This window comes from Pocillopora damicornis, chromosome 11 (assembly GCF_964200805.1).
Source record: "Pocillopora damicornis chromosome 11, jaPocDami1.2, whole genome shotgun sequence".
Taxonomy (NCBI): domain Eukaryota; kingdom Metazoa; phylum Cnidaria; class Anthozoa; order Scleractinia; family Pocilloporidae; genus Pocillopora; species Pocillopora damicornis.
Window position 1 is genome coordinate 3,376,273 of NC_142680.1, and position 18,165 is coordinate 3,394,437.

An 18,165-nucleotide genomic window follows, 5' to 3' on the forward strand; every position below is an offset into this window, starting at 1 on the left:
GTAAAAGCTAACTACATTCCTTCCCATACCTTTCGAGTTAGATACTATTAAGGGAATTCGTTTTAAAGGACCAGCATTAAGGGCTATCTTTCAAAGAAAATGAACCTTGAAAAAACGTTTACTAAGGTGGAAAATATCAAAGAGAAGGAATAAACAAATAAGTAACGTCGAGGATTGGAAAGATTATAGTGGATTGCGAATAGTTCTTAAAACCGACATAAATGGGTTTCAGCGGTGAATTGCTCTTAACCCTTTACATCCTGACATCAGTATGCATATTCTCTACACTGTTCTCTAAACATTTCCTGTGGTGCCGACAAGGAGAAGTTGTTTAACAATCAAGAAATTTTTTCGCTGCTGATCATTCCTTTACTCTCAGGGCCTTTATGTTTGAATCAGGAGGGATATTGTAAGGAGAAATTAGGTGCAAGTCACTCTTGAGGATCAAATAGTTAACGTATTAAAGTAAGGACAGAACTGAACACGTCACACAGATGCGTCGGCTGAGAACCACCAAAATAAAAAGAAATAATATGGTGGGTATTAAATTTTCATTTCTTTATTATTATGGGGATATTTGACTCATTTACAAAAATAATGTCGTACAATCTTTCTACGCCTTGTTAGTATAGAACCAGTTTAGACATTCGAAGACTTCCTTGTTGCACTCATTAAACAAGGAATTGAATGCTTCGTACATTCGTTAATACCTTTTTAAGACAGTTCCTTTCTTTGACAAGATAAGACACATAGCTGCTGAAAAACAAAGAGAGGCTCACCCCGATTATTACTACAAATAAATACAACAAAATATTCCGGTTTAAGTAGAAACGATTTGGTATGTTTTACCTCTCCAAACTCACTTCCACCAAACATTTCCCAAAGAAAAGCCCCTCTCTTGATGAATAACATAAATCTTCCGGTCGATTTAACAGAAGTATTTCCATCTCGCGACCAAAAATTTACCTAACTTTTACTTTTTACTTTTTTTACAAAAAAAAAAACAAAAAAAAAACGGAAAATGCTTCACCCTTTGATTCACTGAAGACAATAGGATAAACCACAAAGACTGGTTTCAATTGTATATTCTGTTGTGTTTAAACTTCGAAAAGGAAAGTGGCATTTACCAGACCACTGATTTAGAAAAAAAAATCTGTCGACGTGACGTCCACGTTTATGGTTTAATGAAAGTTGGCTAATACAAATCATTATCCTTATGTGAACGATCAATAGATTCTGAAAACATTAAAAAAAACAAAAAAAACAAAAAACGGGAGACATCCAAGTGCACTCCTGTCAATTAATTCAAATCGAGTTGCAAGGAACATTTTCATGTACAGCGTAATATTTTTATAGATCGGTTTAATCTTGTTTTTCCCTGTGTTAGGGAACGAAAAAGGCGGTTCAAGGGAAAGAACGCATAATAATTTATATTGTGATAATTATCGACTTTACAAATTATGTCACAAAACTTCTTCGCATGTTTTTCAAATTGGATCTACCAATACTATCTGCTAGAACTTTTTCAAGTTCTAACACCGATGGGTTTTGACTTGTTATTCTTATTCAAAGTCAAATTTGATTACATTCCTAAAAACACCAATCAAATTAAATTACCAAATTCCAGCTACAGAAGTCTTTTTTTAACGCGGCGCTGAGTCAGCGCCGCGCGAAAGTCCTTTCCACACATAAATCCCAATTCGGTTTTTGAATTTTAAAGGAATAAGCTGATAAAACTTTCTTGTCGTGAAAAAAAAAACAACATACAACACTGACTATAATACAATGCCGTGTACTAAATATCGTATAGCTGCCATTATTTTCCACTGCTACATATTTGTTCCTCTCAAAACAAACTCTTCCCATAACTGATTTGTCATAAACGAAGGTTAGAGTAAATACACCATTCGATTTTTCACCATCACCTCTAATTCTTTACCCCGAAGGAAATATTTATCTCAAGTTTAACAAAAGCACACAAAAGCAAATCAAAGTAATAAATTTATCTAAATAAAGGGTTAAAAATTTTGTCTACGCTTTGTACCCCTCGTTTCCAAAATAGCGTTAATCAGAGGAGATTTAAGGAAAACAGAGACCATAACTTATTAGCAATTAAAGGTTTCACTGCCACTGATCGGGCAAAACATGCGTTTGCCAGACTTTTCGATCTGCTCTTGGCCGCAGTTCTTAAGATAACGAACCTTAACGGTATGCTTCATAATTGAACGCTAGTTCCTCATTGTTAAATATTATAAAGAGGGAAAGGAACGGCGATGAATTCCATTTATCAGGCAGATGCTACGTATCCCTGCAATACAACAGCAAAAAGGGTTGGCACAGAATTGTTTCTTTTTTCCTTGTATAAATATACCACAAACACGATGATAAAGAAAAATACCTGTAGGAATATCAAAATAGTGAAGATGGTGATCAAGTTAATAGAACAGACTGGTACATTGTACTTACAAGTATACATCACATAAGTTAAACCCAAATTGCTCCAAGAATTACAAAAATATGGTGTTTAAATAGTAGTAATTGATAAACAGACACAGATCTGGGCAACTGCGCACCTACCCCTCCCTTAACCCAACAACAGTCAACTGATAATAATTGGGGGTTAATATTAGGTTAGGGAGGGGTAGGTAGGTGCGCAGTTGCTCAGATGCTGACATTGCTCCAAAAGTTTCGTTATACCTGACAAATACACGATCGTCTCTCGAAACAGGGCAACCATCCTTTCTCCTCAACAGACCAACCAACCAACCTTGGCTAGACCATAGACCATAACGCCATAGAGTGATAAACAACAACATTTTCTATCCCATATTCTTACCTAGATGAGACAGCGTTGGCCTGTTGCGTTCTATTTGGCGTTGAGCGGCGACTAGAAGCTTGTCTTTGTCGAGCTAAGAAAGACATTCCCCCTGCGTTCCCTGACAACCTTTCCTCTGCAGCTTTTCTATGGAGTTGCATGCCCTGAGGAAAGGAAACATTTTGAGACAAGAGGCAGCGATAAGTGTCAGTAACAAACAGCTCTGTGCGTACCGTTCTATAAAAAGTCCCTAGTCCCTTGGGCGACAAGGAGAACTTTTTTGGCGAAATCGTTGCGTTTGCGACAGGGTTTTGTCACTGAAGTCAGTCGCACGGATTCAGACCAACTCGAATTTCTGTGCAACTGGTCACAACGACAAACCTCTGTCGCTAAGACAAATATTTTCTCGAGAGTTCTCCAAGTTACACTGGGAAAATTATCGCTGCGACAAGGCTGGGCGTAATTTCCCAGTGATTGGTAGCCTTATGCGGTTCGGTCTTAAGTTTTCTTTAATTTCCCGAAAATACTTTACACAAGGTAAGCTTTCAGAGGTACGAGGTATTTGCGCCAAATAAGTGCCCTTAGTTGTCTTCTTAGGCAAAGAAAATCTATTAAGCTGTATTCTCAATCTCTTGGCACTCGCTATCGATTCAGCAAAACACTTAACCCTTTAACTTCCGGATAAAATTTTAAATTCTCCTTACTATCTACCATACAATTCTTTTAATGTTAGTTCAGAGAATTTAGTATTGGATCAATTATAATTGATATTTTTCTTTAGTCTCATCGCTTATCTGGTTGAGATTGTATTGATACTGTCAGGAGAAATTCTGTCTTGGTCACTCTTGGGAGTTAAAGGGCTAACTACCACAGTGCCTCTCCCCGCCTATGAGTTTACATAGGTACTAGCGAAATCTCAGGAAAGCCTGATAAAATGCTGAGGTAACCTTGCAATGGACTGGCATCCTATCCAGGGGGGCGGGGCAGGGGGTGTTTGTGGTGCTCCTAGTCGCTTCGTACTATGGAAACCGGGATCAGGTCCGGTTGGATGGGTCACTTGGCTCGAGTACAGACTTTCACTATCGGTAGAGTAACAAATTGTGCTTACCATTTCATACCAAGCGCTGACTATAAGTTTCTCTTCTCTTTCTCTCGTGATTTTCATCTTCTCGTGATCTCGCTGAAAGAAACAAAGTTGAAAGACAATGAATCTAGTGGCCTCCTTCTGCAAAATTAGCAAGTCTCGACCAAAAACAGCCCCTTCTGGCAGTTTGTGGTGATTCTACAAAGGCACTATTTAACCCTATCACACCCAAGATCTACATGTAAAGATATTATCTCCCCACTGTCTGTCATATATTTCTTGTAATTTCAACTCAGAGAATTTGTTGTTAAATCAACCAATATCCCAAAGTTGACTTTTTTCTTCTTCTCGTCACACTTCTTTCTGGTTATTTCCATGGAGTGAAAGTGGCAAACGAAATCCTGAACCGAGTGTTCAGCAAGAGAGTGATGTCTGTGCGGAGATAGAGAGTATATGATATGTAAAATATATTAAACATAAAATAACAACGTCGCTTTACCTCCAAATGCTCTATAATTTTGTCCTTTTCTTGAACTTGATTTTTTAGCAATTGAATCTGGGAGAATACATAAGGTGAATTAGAAAATCTGTTGCATTGAAAGTTACTTTAAAGAGAGCCAGCGTAAAGCCCTTTGCGTTAGATTTTCTTTCCACAAGAGTTCATATACATGTACTGAAGACTTGATGCACATTAAACATAACATTTAGTGCAATATCATCACCATAAGGAAAAACTTTCAGCACGAAGGACAATCAAAACGGGAAATGAAACAATTACCTCAGGTTGAGCGCCTGAACTGTGCTTTGGATCGAGAGTTTTTATCACCTGAAAAGAGAAAAAATGATCCAATTGAAAACACAGCAACTATTGAACCTACTGGAATGAAATAGAGAGGTTTTCGTTGGAGATTCTTCAAACTGAAACCAGTGACCTCAGAGGCTAACCAAAAAAAGGGAGGGGCCAACGGGAAATAAAGGAGTACAACAAGCGACGATCACTCGTACGATTTCAGATCAAACTACTCTCCACTCAGTTAAATTACAATTATACATTCAAAAAACATAGTTTTGTGAATTTATAATAGCGTTGTATACTTTGTGTGTGTGGTATTGTATACTTTGCAGCAAAATATCTCTTCCATTTCCCTGATTATTCAACCACCAATGAATCATAGACAACTTACACTCTTGGCTTTCTCCAAGTATTTCTTGTATCGATCCTCCATTACTTTCATTTCTTGATCTTTCTTATTCAAAAGTTCCTGCAGTTCATTCACTTTCTCCGCTGAAACATTACACAAAAAGTAAACATTACCAAGTGCACCTCTTTCAGCACCTTCCCCTTTTCTTATCATTGAGATTAACTGACTGGGTAGAGATAAAAACCCTTGAAACCTTTTAATTGAGACACAACAGACAATACATGCAAGTGCTGTTTTGCTTTGTAAAAACTGTTATTGACTAGGGTCTCATCCACAGACTTTAAGTTAGCACTAGCTTGAACGGAACAACAAAGAGAATCCCATCAAAGTATTTGTAACTTTCATTTCAATGATCTCACAGAAATAAAGGATATTTCAGTACAAACTTTTACAGTCAAACACGGACACCAAAAACAAAACAAACTTGACACACCAAAAAAAGGTACCAAAGAATGAGCTAGTACTAATTTTAATGAATAAAAGTTTACCCTCTTACCACTACTAGACACTTTTGGTTCCAAACTGTCAATGTACGCTTTCTTTTTCTGCAGTTCGTCATTTGCAACTTTGAGTTTGTCACTGCAAGATGCAAAACGTAAAGTTAAGGTTTCAAATTCAATACCTACAGATGTAGCACGTCTCCAAATCAACAGAGATGAATCTCACAAACTAAATAAACAATTAAATCTCTAGAACTGACTATCATCTAATTTCTCCTTACATCCCTGAATCAAATATTAAAGGTTATGAGAATAAAAGAAATAATCACCAGCTAAAGAAGCCTCTGATGTTAATCAAATTCTCCTTGTCAGTGCCATAAGAAATGTATAAAGAACAGAATGGAGAATATGCAAACTGATGCTAGGATGTAAAGGGCTAACCCCTTTCACTCCTCTCTGTAATCCCTTGCTATTACAACTCTTGACAGTAAAAAATGTTCCATCTTGTTGCATTTAACCCTGAAAGTAACCAACAGCCAATTTATCCTGAAAATATCACCCTGGATTACACATTGAGGTCACAAGAAGACAGGAAATTAATAAACTAAAGAAGCTCTTTATTGCAAAACAAATTCTCCCTGTCAGCTTCTCAAGGAACGTAAAGAGAACAGTATGGAGAATATGCATCTGAATGTTCGAGTGTAAAGTGTACTTACAGATGATCTGTGTATTTCTTGCCAAGTTCACTATCTTTTTCCATCTCCCCTGCATTCTTCTGATTCTTCATGTCATCGAGTTCACTTTCTACCTCCATAAGCTTCTGATTCAATTCTCTGCAAGAGATGTTTTTTTGAATTGCTTGAGACAAAATATGATTCTCATATGATGCACATGTCTTGTAGGGTGAGTCAACGTTACAAACTTGCCACACCTCCAACCCCCCTCCTTCCTTTCACCCTTTCACTCCCAAGATCTAATTAGTAATTCTCCTTACTATCTGCCATACAGTTCTGATGATGTTAGTTCAGAGAATTTGGCATAATCCCATGATTGACATTCTTCTCTATTCTCATCACCTAGCTGCTTGATATTGTACTGATATTGTAAGGAGAAATTCTGTCTTGGTCACTTGTGGGAGTGAAAGGTTAAACTGTTATGCTTATTATCTTAAGTTCGTCACCATTTCTTAAAGCACCTGTCTCACCTGTTCTCCTTTTCTAGGTGATCTTTCCTTTCATTAGCATCATTGAGGAGACTTTGAAGAAGCTGGTTCTGATGGTAAGAAGCATAATACAATTCAGCAAAAGCTCAAATGCTACAAAAACGACAAAGAAACATATACTATCCACCAAACGATACCTGTTCTTCTTGCTCGCCCTGCATCTGCTCTTTAAGCTTCTTATTTTCATGTTCCAGACGAAGAACACGTTCCCTGTTGTAGACCAAGGTATCAAAACAGTTACCACGGCTTACTTTAATCCACAAGCACATTGAAAATTTACCAAATTTCATACTATATTTGCAAACAGGATGCTTTCAAAAAATTTGTCTTACAAAAGATGCAAACGACCACACAAGCAAGCAAGTGACTGTGTTTTAAAAGTGTATAACTTTCCTGGTAAAGCTTAAAACAGAATGGAAAATCAACAGGATCCCTGTAATTAAATAAGCTTTGCATTTGAAAAATCTGAAGTTTTCCTTTTCCTTACATTTGTTTTCTTTCACAAATTTTCATTTCAATTTTTTATCACTTACTTTGCAAGACAGCAGTTGTTTCTTACGTTTTTCTTCAAAAATTTTGCACAAGAAGGTGATGCCCAGCCTGCCAGAATTGACCTCCTAGTGCATGCATTACTTTTGACTGCTGTGTTGTCTTTATTTAGCTCATCACCAGGTTCTTTCAGCTCAGTGGTAGAGCTAAGAAGCCCAAATTTTAAAGGTCTAGGGTTTGATTCCTCAATAGGAACTAGGATATTTTCTTTGTCTCATGCTTGTGATAAAACCAATAACAAATAAAAAGTGTCCAGATTCCTCTTAGTAGAAACAGTTAAACAAAGCTTGATGAAAGCTCTCATGACTTATTACATACTTCACTTCTGGGGACATGGATCCATCCAGATCAAAATCATCACTTGAAGGGGTCCCAGCAGATACATGACGCATCGGAGAACCTAAAAAAAGGAAAGATAATAAAAGTCTGGAGAATTTGGTATTGGATCGATTTATTGTCCCCTTATTAATATTTTTCTTCTCATCACTTGCCTGCTTGATATTGTATTGATATTGCAAGGAGAAATTCTGTCTTGGTCACTCATGGGAGTTTAAGGGTTAAACACATGTAGATCACAGAAGACATCAAATGTAGTAAGAAGATCAGCAACCCACTCAGTTTACTATAAAAAAAGTATAATGACAATGTACCTGCTACTTGAGCAAGTTGAAGCTCCTCATTTTCTTCTTTCAATTTCATTCTCTCCTGTCTTAAACGCTGTGGAATGGAAGTAAAATCATCATCTCTAAGATACACTCCTTAAATGAATCAGAAACACTGTAATGCAAGCTTGATAATTGTGACTATCAGAAAGAAATAATGTTCATTTAATCCTTCTGCTCCCAAGATCTCATTAGTAACTTTCCTTACTATCTACCACAAAATTCTTATGATGTTACATACACTGTATGCAGTTTGAATAATTTGGCATTGGATCAACAAATAATCCCCTATTTTCTGTTACTCTCATCACTTGCCCACTTGACATTGTATCAATATTTTAAGGAGAAATTCTGTCTTAATTATTCAGGGGAGTTAAATTGTTACTGACTGTACATTAAATTTATCATTTTTTCTTTAAAAAAGCTTACACCTACTTCATTTTCTCCATCAAGGTTTGTAACCTTCTCTTTTGCCTTTTTTGCCTCAAACTCTGCCTGTATATCAAAGAGCATTCAGATAAATCAACTATTAAACAAACTTCACAATTAGAGCAACACTCCTTGAAAAAATGACTGATTGTTACAGTAAAGTACTCTTGTTTATTTCTTCCACACACCTTGTCTGCTCTCCTTTGTAACTCTGACACCTGCACTTGCAACTGATGTACCTAAAATAGAAACGGAAAAAAATAAATTTTATTTTTACAGCTTTAATTTACAGAAAATCTACACAAGAGAGAATACTGAGAGGAAAAATAAACAGAAAGAGAGAGTAAATAATTGGTTTAAAGGTACTCCACAACAACATACAATACTGTTCTGGGATTTATTTTCCTTCTGAAATGGAAAACAAGTTTAATTGACAAGTATTACAGATACCAGACTGCTTACAAACCTGTTTCTTGTATGTGTCAACTTGAGATTTTAATGCATTGGCTTTTCTAAGATCCTGCAACACAAATTGTAATTAACAGACTCTCTTAACTACATTTAAAAAGCTATAATTGACCACTGTCACAAATGATGTAAACTTAATAACATATCTTTGGCAAAATCAGAATCTCAAAAGACCCACACTGCAATGGTGTAAACTCTGTATCTTGAAAATGTTTAAGCATATCTTAAATGCTGCTAAATGAAGTTAAGAGTACAATACATTAGACTACAAAATTTAATGTAATGGAATAAACAGTGAATGGCTTACATCAACTTTAGAAACTCTTTACAGTGGCCAATGTCATCAACTCAGTTGATAAAACCAATATTATTTATCTTTTAAAATATTCTCCAGTGATGCAGCAGTAGCACCTTTTCTTTAAAAACTTACTCAATTTACCCATAATTAAGAGTAATGTTACATAAATGTGTTCACCTCTTGTAAGTTCATGGTTTCTTTCATATATGTTACATTTTTTTCCTCTAAAGCCTTCATCTGTTTCCTCATGTCTGACAACTCCTCTGCAATGACAAACATATCATTTAGAACACAAAATCAATCTATATGATAAAAGCAAATTATTGTAAAAATCATATTAGAAAGTGCAACGATAGTATGGTCTTTTGTGATAAACTGTTAAACTAGTTAGCAATTTTTACAAAGCCAAAAGAAATATTTAAAATTGCTAAATTATTAGTTAATTCTGCAGTTCTGTGATCAGTCCTGACACAAGAGTCTCCCCTTCAACAAAAAGAGTTTTAATACTCAGCATACCTCGTAAAAGAATTGCACTTACCTAGTTTCTTCTTGTAAAGTTCTATTGTTGACTCATACTTAATCTGCCACAAAAAAAAAGAACAACACAGTTTACCAGAGAAAATTTTAAGACATAAAAAAATTAATTAATATGACAAGTTAATCATAGTGTTATAAAAATTTACAAACCACTTTCTCCTGGGAATGCCGTAAGACATCCATTTCATCTTTCAGCATCTGAGATTCTTCAGCTAAGCTCTGCAATTGCTCATTCTGTGAAGAGAATTTAAACTTATAAACACAAGTAATGACTGTCTCACACAACTGTTTACAAGCACAAAATAAATTTACAAGTTACAGTGTCATTACACATTAGTTAACCTTAAAAGCACAACTTGTGTTGTAATACACAGAAAAAACATTACCAAACAAGCTTGGAGTCTAAGACTTGCTAGTGGTAAAGACATAGGTTGAGCTTAGAGATGCTCATCTGTTGCATTGCACTGTGCATATACATGTCAGACCTCTGTTTTTTTTGTAAATTGTGTAAATTCTAGTACAATGATCTGCTAGGAAAATTAAGATGCAATAAACATAACTTGATTTCTATCTACTGCTTTAACCCTTTAACTCCTGAGAACCGATTGTTAATTCTCTCCTGTAGCTACTACACATTTGCTTGTAAATTAGTTATGAGAACTTGGTGCTAGATCAAGATAACAGCTTCTACCTGATAAGTTTGAATATTCTGATCACCTGTTTGCTGAAGAATGTATGGATATTGTAGGGAGAAGTTTTATGTGAATCACTTCTGGGAGTTAAAGGTTTAATGGAATGTAAGGATATCCAAAGCAAAATAATTTTGTCCCTATACAAAATCCACAAAATTTTCTTCTAACATTATAATCACCATACATGTACATACACTCAGAGAGGAAGAGAAGTGAACTCTCTTGAACACTTAACCCTTTAACTCCCAGGAGTGATTACAATGTAACTTCCTCCTATAATATCCTTACATTATCCAACAATCAGGTAATGAGAATACTCAAACTTGTCAGGTAGAGGTCGCAATCTTGATCTAACACCAAATTCTTGAAAATAATGTACAAGGAAATGTGTCGTAGCTAGAGGGAAATGTGTAGCAGCTAGAGGGGAGAATTAACAATCAGATCTTTGGAGTTAAACGGTTTAAGAGAGCAAACTAAGCACAAATGCACCATACCCTTTCATTCAACATCAGAACATCCCGTTCCAACTGTTCATATTTTATTTTGAATTCATCACGTGCTGAAAAAAAAATTATTGTAATTATCATGTTAAGCATATAACAAGTGAATTTGATAAAATTTGAGTGAATAGAAAAACAGATGAGGGAATTATTCACTGAATCTTTATGACTGTATATTTTTGTAATGAGCACTGCTTTGAATTCCTTTTGAATTTCATATTTCATTATGCAGAAGAAACCTTTTCCACTGCATTATCTTTAGTATACACAGAAATTGAAGCTGGGCTTTAAAAGGCAAGCTCAAAGACTTCTTCATAATCTTTCCATTCATTTCTGTAAATTTTCGAATCATTTTCTTTAACTCACAAGTTTCCATGGTGAAATTCTCTTCCTTGAGTTGTTCCACTTGTTGCTGAAGCTGATGCATTCTTTGAGTAGAAAAACTAGAAAGCAAATGATTTAATTTCATCATTGTGCATAGATAACAATTGATGGAATATGAACCAAAAAGAGAAGACTAAATACACAGAGGAAATACAGATCAGTTTAACAACCTTTGCTGCAAACTGAACATTCTAAATAATAATGAAAACTCAAGTTTAACACATTATCCAGACTTCAATAATAAAAAAACACATTGAATGGGATGTATCAACAGGTGACATCATCAAATATTAATCAATTTATTAAAGCAGCCAACTTAGACATGTAAGTAAAACATTTTAGTTAGAAAAATTTAAGAATGAAGCTTCATATTTTCCTCTATTTTCCTTCATGAAAACAATGGCTACATAATTCCATTAATGCACTGAACAGCTAAATATACAAAGACCTTGAGCTATAATTTTTGCAGCCATATAAACAATAGCCAGTTCTCCTTTAGGCAAGCCCCACCTTCTCAAACTTCTATACAGGTGCAGCTACCCCTCCCAGAAATGTGTCTTCTTAATGTTATAATTGTCACCTTCCCCATGTGCCCAACCAGCAGTTCTTGCTTAGTAAAGTAAAATTAGAAAAGATCTCTACAACTTAAAAAGTCTTCAAGTTTTCTCTAAGTGAAATTCTACTGAGCACCTTATGTTAACCCTTCAATATCCACAATCTAACTTTCATTTATCCTTCCTAGCTAACATTATTTCCAGTATTAATGGTACTTTTGAGAATTAGAGACTAAGTCAGAACAAAATACAGTATAAACTTATTCATTCCCTATCAATATATACCTACATGTATATATGCATTCATTATAAAGACAAAGATCAACATTTCTTTAGGGGTAAGAGGTTACATCTCTATTCGAAAAGTCAGAATGAAGATGAGTTACTTTGCTACATGTAATAAAAGTATCTTTTCCGACAAAACTTTCCTTATTTTTCATTCATTTAAATTACCTGATGTCATCATCTCTGTCGCCACTTGTGTCTTGCCGACTCAGCTTATCTCTAAGACGCTCATTTTCCATCTGTAAGCTACCCTCATGCTCTTTGATGAAGGACAACTAAGTAGAACAACATGAAAAAAGGTTTATTTGGAAAGAAGTTCTCACAAAAAAGTCTAAAATGAGAGAGAGAGGCAACACAGATCAAACATTTGATTGTTGCATTTAACCCTATGATCCGCTGACATTGCAATACATGACAATAAACCAAAGTGTGAATCTGAATGCAAACCAAAAAACTGGCTACTGTTCACAAAGTAGGTTCACTTGCAAACTTCCTGTTAGAAATATTATGAAATGACCTCATTTCTTTTGACTGAAAATCCCATCCTTCTTACGTGAGAAATTATTGATACAAAAGTACAGCAAAATAGGACAAGCTAAATGAGCAGAGTTTGCTTATTTTCCCCTCATTGAACAAAAAGGTTACTATTAAGCCTTCAATTGATTTAATTAACCCAGTTTTGTTACACAGATCTTAGACTACATCAATATTTGCCTTGAAAAAATTACCATTGGCCTGTTTTTTTTTTGGTTCATTACCTGTTCATCCAGTTCATGACATCTCTGTGATAGTTCCTCTTTTTCAGCTGCCATACTACTTAGCTGTTCAAGTGTTCTCTTATGCTGGTCATGTAAAATAGGAAGAACAGTTAAAGGAATGGCAGGGAGAGAGGAAAAGGTTTCTTTAAGTTAAACAAAGTGGTATGACACCCCTTTTCAAAGGCAATTTTCACATGTGAAGGATGATGTCTATGAGATCTACAATACATCTAGTTTAATTTGGATGCATGCCTAGCTTTCTAGACTACCATTATCCACTGCATTATCATAAAATTTTATTTTATTTTGTACATTTTATGTAAATGTACAAGTTCAAATAATTCTTGTTTTCCATTGCTTTCCATAATGTAAATGTTTCAGACTGTCAAAAAGCCAGCGTGATAATGATATTTTCAAAAACTAGATAAGTATATACAAGATGACACTGTTTTCAGTAAGTTCTAAAAATCACAACACCAAGCATAATGTGTATGTATCTGACCTGTATCTCTAGTTCTTTAAACATTTCACTTTCTGTCCCAGGCAAACCACTTTCTTTTCCTGTCATCAGCTGAGAGAAAAAAAAACATTGTAAACTATAAATGAAACCCAACTGTACTCTGTCTTTCATAAATCAAATTCACACCTACCTCTTGTATTGCCATCATGACCACATGCTGTACAGACTCTTCCATAGACATAATAACTTGAATATATTCTGTGGAAAGAAAAAAATTTTTAAACTATAAAAAATAATCAAACCCCAGAAATCACAAATAACAATTGTTATAATTATACAGAAATCAGCCACGGTGTAAACTCCATTAAAATGTTAAGCTACAGTTAAGTACAGTACCATTTGATTTAAACAGTAACCAACAAGGAAATTAGGGTTGTCTTTCAGATTCTAAGTGGGTAATGTGTGGAATCAATTTTAGACAATAATATATTTTTTTTAATTGCCTTTACTACTACATCTTGGCTTGACAACTGAATAAGCCATTGAAATCCAACTGAGTAACCAGCAATTTCTTGGCTTCCTATTATCAAGGATAGAGCAGAACATGATATAATATATGACAGAAGATTTGATTAACCTTGCTTGTCTTCACAGTTAACAGCACAGCCAAGAACCAACTGTAATAGTCTGCCAAGGTCAGAGATTTCCTGACTCTCAACTGTAGAAATCAGCAAGAGGAAATAGTAATTAAAAAGTAAAATTTAATAATAATAATAATAATAATAATAAATAATAATAATAGTAAAATCTTTAAGTCATAAAGTGACTTAGAACGTTGGCTAGAGGGTTTACCTAGCTCTTTCCCCCTCCCCCCCCCCTGCCTTCAAAAGGAGGGTGTTTGTTGGGTATAGTAGTCTGGATAATTCTTCACCTTAACCCTTTCACTTCCAAGATCTAGAAATCAATTCTCCTCTATGTCTTCCAGTGTCCTAATGGTCAGTGTACTGGACTCCAGGTTGAAAGGGCTGGTTTCCAGACCTGGTTAGTCAATGCATTGTGTTCTCAGGCATGACACTTTTCCCTAACAGTGTCTCTCCACCCAGGAGTATAAATGAGTACCAGAAAAATTTTTTTAGGGAAGCCTGACGAAATGCTAAGGGTAACCTTGCAATGAACCAGCATTCCATCTAGGGAGAATTAGTAACACTCCCAGTCGCTTCATGCTAAGGAAATAGGGAGAACCTCAGGCTGGGAGGGTCACCAGGATTAAATACAGACTTTCCCTTTTTTGCCTGTCTTCACATTTCTTAAAATTCTTGCTCTGAGAATTTAATGCTAAATCAATCAATATCCTACAGTTGACATTTTCTTTCTTCTTATTACCATTTGTCTTGAAAATTGATTGATATAATTAGGAGATAGCCTAATTAGTATTGCAATTGATTTCTTCAGAGCAATGACAAACCACTGACTTGACTCTTTCCCTCATCAACCCTTTGCCAGCTAAGAAATATGACTTTAAGTCTGCAATAAATATTAAGTTTAAAACAATGTTCTTACCTATGGCATTGACATCAGGCATTGGAAACCCTGAGATATCCATGGTGAGCACCTACACCATGAAATCAAAAGAAAAATCAATACGATTATCCCTTTCACCCATAAGAGTGACTAGCATCCAATTTCTTCTTACATTATCACCCATGAAACAAACATTGAGGTCAGGAGAAGAGAGGGAATGATCACCAACTAAAAAAGCTCCTGATCCAGTTGTGTGAAGGGCACATAATGCTACGGATAAATTTCTGTCCAGCAGATAAGTGATAGCAAAACGTATAGCATTATCTACTGGATAGAGATTTATCCAGTGGATAGTGTTCTATGACTTTCAAGCAACCAAGGCCTGACTGTTAATAATATTCTCCTTGACAGTTCCTAAGGAAATGTAAAGAGAACAGTGTGGAGAATATGCATGCTGATGTTATAGAGCAGAGGGTTAATAACCTGGTTGTCAGCCAACAATTTGCCAGTGTGCATTTCAAATCAGCTAACTGATACCCATGAACCAATAAACACAGGTTGTCAAATTGGGGACTTTTACTGCAAATTGATTTAGTCACCAAATATTTTGTAACACTTGCAACAGTGACCAAAAACAGTTGCAGCTTGCAGTGCTGTGCCTTCTAAGGAGAACCCTGACACTGGGTGTACAATAATATTACTTTGATCGAGGCATCATTCACAAACTTGTACAAGGATTTCACTAGCACTTAGGTTATAAATTCACATGTTAGAAAAGAATCTTCCTATTTGCATTAATTACTAGGGTAAGTATAAAAATGATATAGCAGTGAAAAGCTCTGATAAACATCCACAATGAAACTTTTACACACCTCAGTGTAGTAATCATGGATTCCTTTCACAAGTTTCTTGAGATTATTTACCTAGAAAACAGATCAAAAAAGCTCTATCACACTATGATACACCACTCATGTCAAAGAGAAGCTACATGTAAATCAAACAAGAACACATCAGTGCTCTCCTCATATTTTCATATAGTCAGCCAAAAATTTTAAGTAACCAGTCCTTGCAGAGCAAGTGCCTGTTGGGCTTGTCAGTTTCTAGAGAGGTTTGGTGGCATGCTACTCCTCTGAATTTTTGTCTCTTGAAGTAGCCAGCACAAGGAAAAACAGTGGTGGTGAGCAAAAAACACTGGCTGTTGGCATGTCTGGAGAGCACTGACTGATTCATCACATTACAGTATTTAGTATCCTATTGCTAATAAGTATTCAAAATACTCTCTGACATAGAAGAGCATACAACTTACCTTGAGTCTTCTATTATCTCCAGTATCATGTCTAATCTTAGACACCCACTCATCATCAAACCAATCTGGAGCACTACAAATTAGGAAATTCTCATTTACCAATGAACTAATGAAGGAACAATGTAGGTTTGAGGGCCAGGATTAGGGCCTCTTATTAAAACTAAGTTGGCCTTCTGAATCCCCTTGTTTGCAAAATTGCTTGAAAATTAAGGCTTTCTGGTTTGTTGCTAATTGCATGCTATTGGCTAAATTGTTGGCATAGAAAGAGATAATTGCCTGCTGGATTTTGAATGGCAACTACTGGTAATGCACACACAAAAATTTGACATAGAGACATATCCTTGGTATGAGGTTTGAATAAACTCCTGACTATCTTAAGCATCAGTGCTTCTATAACACATATGATAGATGGAATACAATGTTATTTTAAGAAATTGTTTGTGACATCCTCTTTACATTTCCTGCATCTTGTTACTGTGTAGTTTTGTAGCCACACTTTGGGAACAAAATTTTAATAGAACTCCATTTGAGCCAGCTCAAATGCTCAACACCGTTTTTTTTAGCAAAAAACCTAGACTAATAAAGACCTAAAAACCTCTCTTCCAGAGAGACAAGGTAACTCAAGAAACAATAATTATACAATTGCTTATGATCCTAGAAGTGGCTCTAACTAATAAATTTGAGGAAACAGCTTGAGTCTATGGACATTTAAATAAGTTCTATAAAGTATCACTTTAAATTACTAAATCCTAATAAAGTTTAACTGTAGAAAAGAGATACGTGACAATGTGAAGTTCTCGATACAAAACTTACCACTGCCATATACAAAGTGATAGGGAATTGTCATGAATACATTCTTACACGAGACTAGCCTATGTTAAATTCAAACCGTTTCAAGTAGTAAAGAAGCAAAACTAGGAAGGATAAATCCAATGCAGTCTATGCCATTCAAATAATCAACAATAGCTCGTTCATAAACAGTAGTTATCTAAACAGAACAGTTGGAGTCTTTATAATTTTCAAGATAGAAGTCAACTGTTCATTCCGAGCGATAAGCATCTAAACTCAGCCAAAAAAATCAAATTTATCGAAATCGGAAGCGGGCAATATCACCAAAGCCTTTGAGTTTGATAGTGAAAAAATAAAATTAACCATTAGGACTTTTTGAATATTGTGTAATTAAGCTCAACAATCCACTTACATTTCGGCTAAACATTCTGAAAGAGCGACGCCATCAGTCAATTCCTCGATGGTTTTATGCGGAGCTTTTATTCCTTCAAAGGTACCGACCTACGGGCACGAAAAATTGATGCGAAATTCATATCTATTGTTAATACAACGATATGACCAGAGGTTAAATTGAGCAAATTCTTCAGGATAGCTATGTCGCCAGAGAGAGAACTAGAAAGAAGACAATCAACTGGAATTCCACCATTTAAACTCACCCATTTCATCAGACTTTCACACATCAACTCCTCGTCCATAATGTTTGCGATTTATAGCGACCAAAGCAAGAGGAGAAGAGGAAAAGAAACCAAATTAACCAATATTTACAAGGGTAACTTCACTGAACTGAAGTAATGCACTGACCGCAGGCCGGGCTGCATAGCATTATATTCAAATGGCCTCCTGGGAAAAAAATTATCGATACCGGTTGTAAACATTCTTGTAGGGTGGGGTGAGGCTAAAATTGCACTAAGACTACATAAGACAACGATGGAGAAAGCGTACCAGCCGGAAAGTTTATATGATATTTGCAACGGAGTTTATCCATTGACCTTTCAATGAGTCTTCGCTTTCACGCTGACTTTTATCTCTGTACCATATTTTCGTTCGTCCCTTTTCATGTTCCGAAGGATGTTTTGTTTCGCCCTTTCCTTTTACTTTTCTTTCAATTTCTGTATTCATTAACCATTTGGTTTCCTCTGCATTTCTGTTTGAATTCTAGTCATTTCAATGAAAAGGAATATCCTTTCTTTAAAATGTCCTCGAGATCGCG

The 18,165-nt window shown here is 35.5% G+C and overlaps 1 protein-coding gene across 1 annotated transcript; it reads right to left on the bottom strand.

Annotated features, from left to right (window-relative positions):
* Positions 1–534: 534 nt before the first annotated feature.
* LOC113679009 (protein Hook homolog 3) lies at positions 535–17,763 on the bottom strand. Its single transcript, XM_089187684.1, has 30 exons — positions 17,612–17,763; positions 17,368–17,456; positions 16,167–16,239; positions 15,733–15,783; positions 14,900–14,951; positions 13,977–14,057; positions 13,530–13,597; positions 13,382–13,450; positions 12,880–12,963; positions 12,290–12,396; positions 11,265–11,341; positions 10,893–10,957; positions 9,857–9,940; positions 9,708–9,750; positions 9,347–9,432; positions 8,870–8,923; positions 8,592–8,642; positions 8,410–8,469; positions 7,963–8,029; positions 7,631–7,712; positions 6,901–6,973; positions 6,746–6,813; positions 6,258–6,374; positions 5,598–5,680; positions 5,084–5,184; positions 4,678–4,725; positions 4,399–4,455; positions 3,924–3,995; positions 2,837–2,979; positions 535–2,308 (listed from the first exon to the last, which is right to left on the bottom strand). Exons 1-30 carry the CDS (start codon positions 17,648–17,650, stop codon positions 2,299–2,301), a joined length of 2,154 nt encoding a protein of 717 aa, XP_089043810.1. The 5' UTR covers positions 17,651–17,763; the 3' UTR covers positions 535–2,298.
* Between the last annotated feature and the right edge of the window lie 402 nt (positions 17,764–18,165).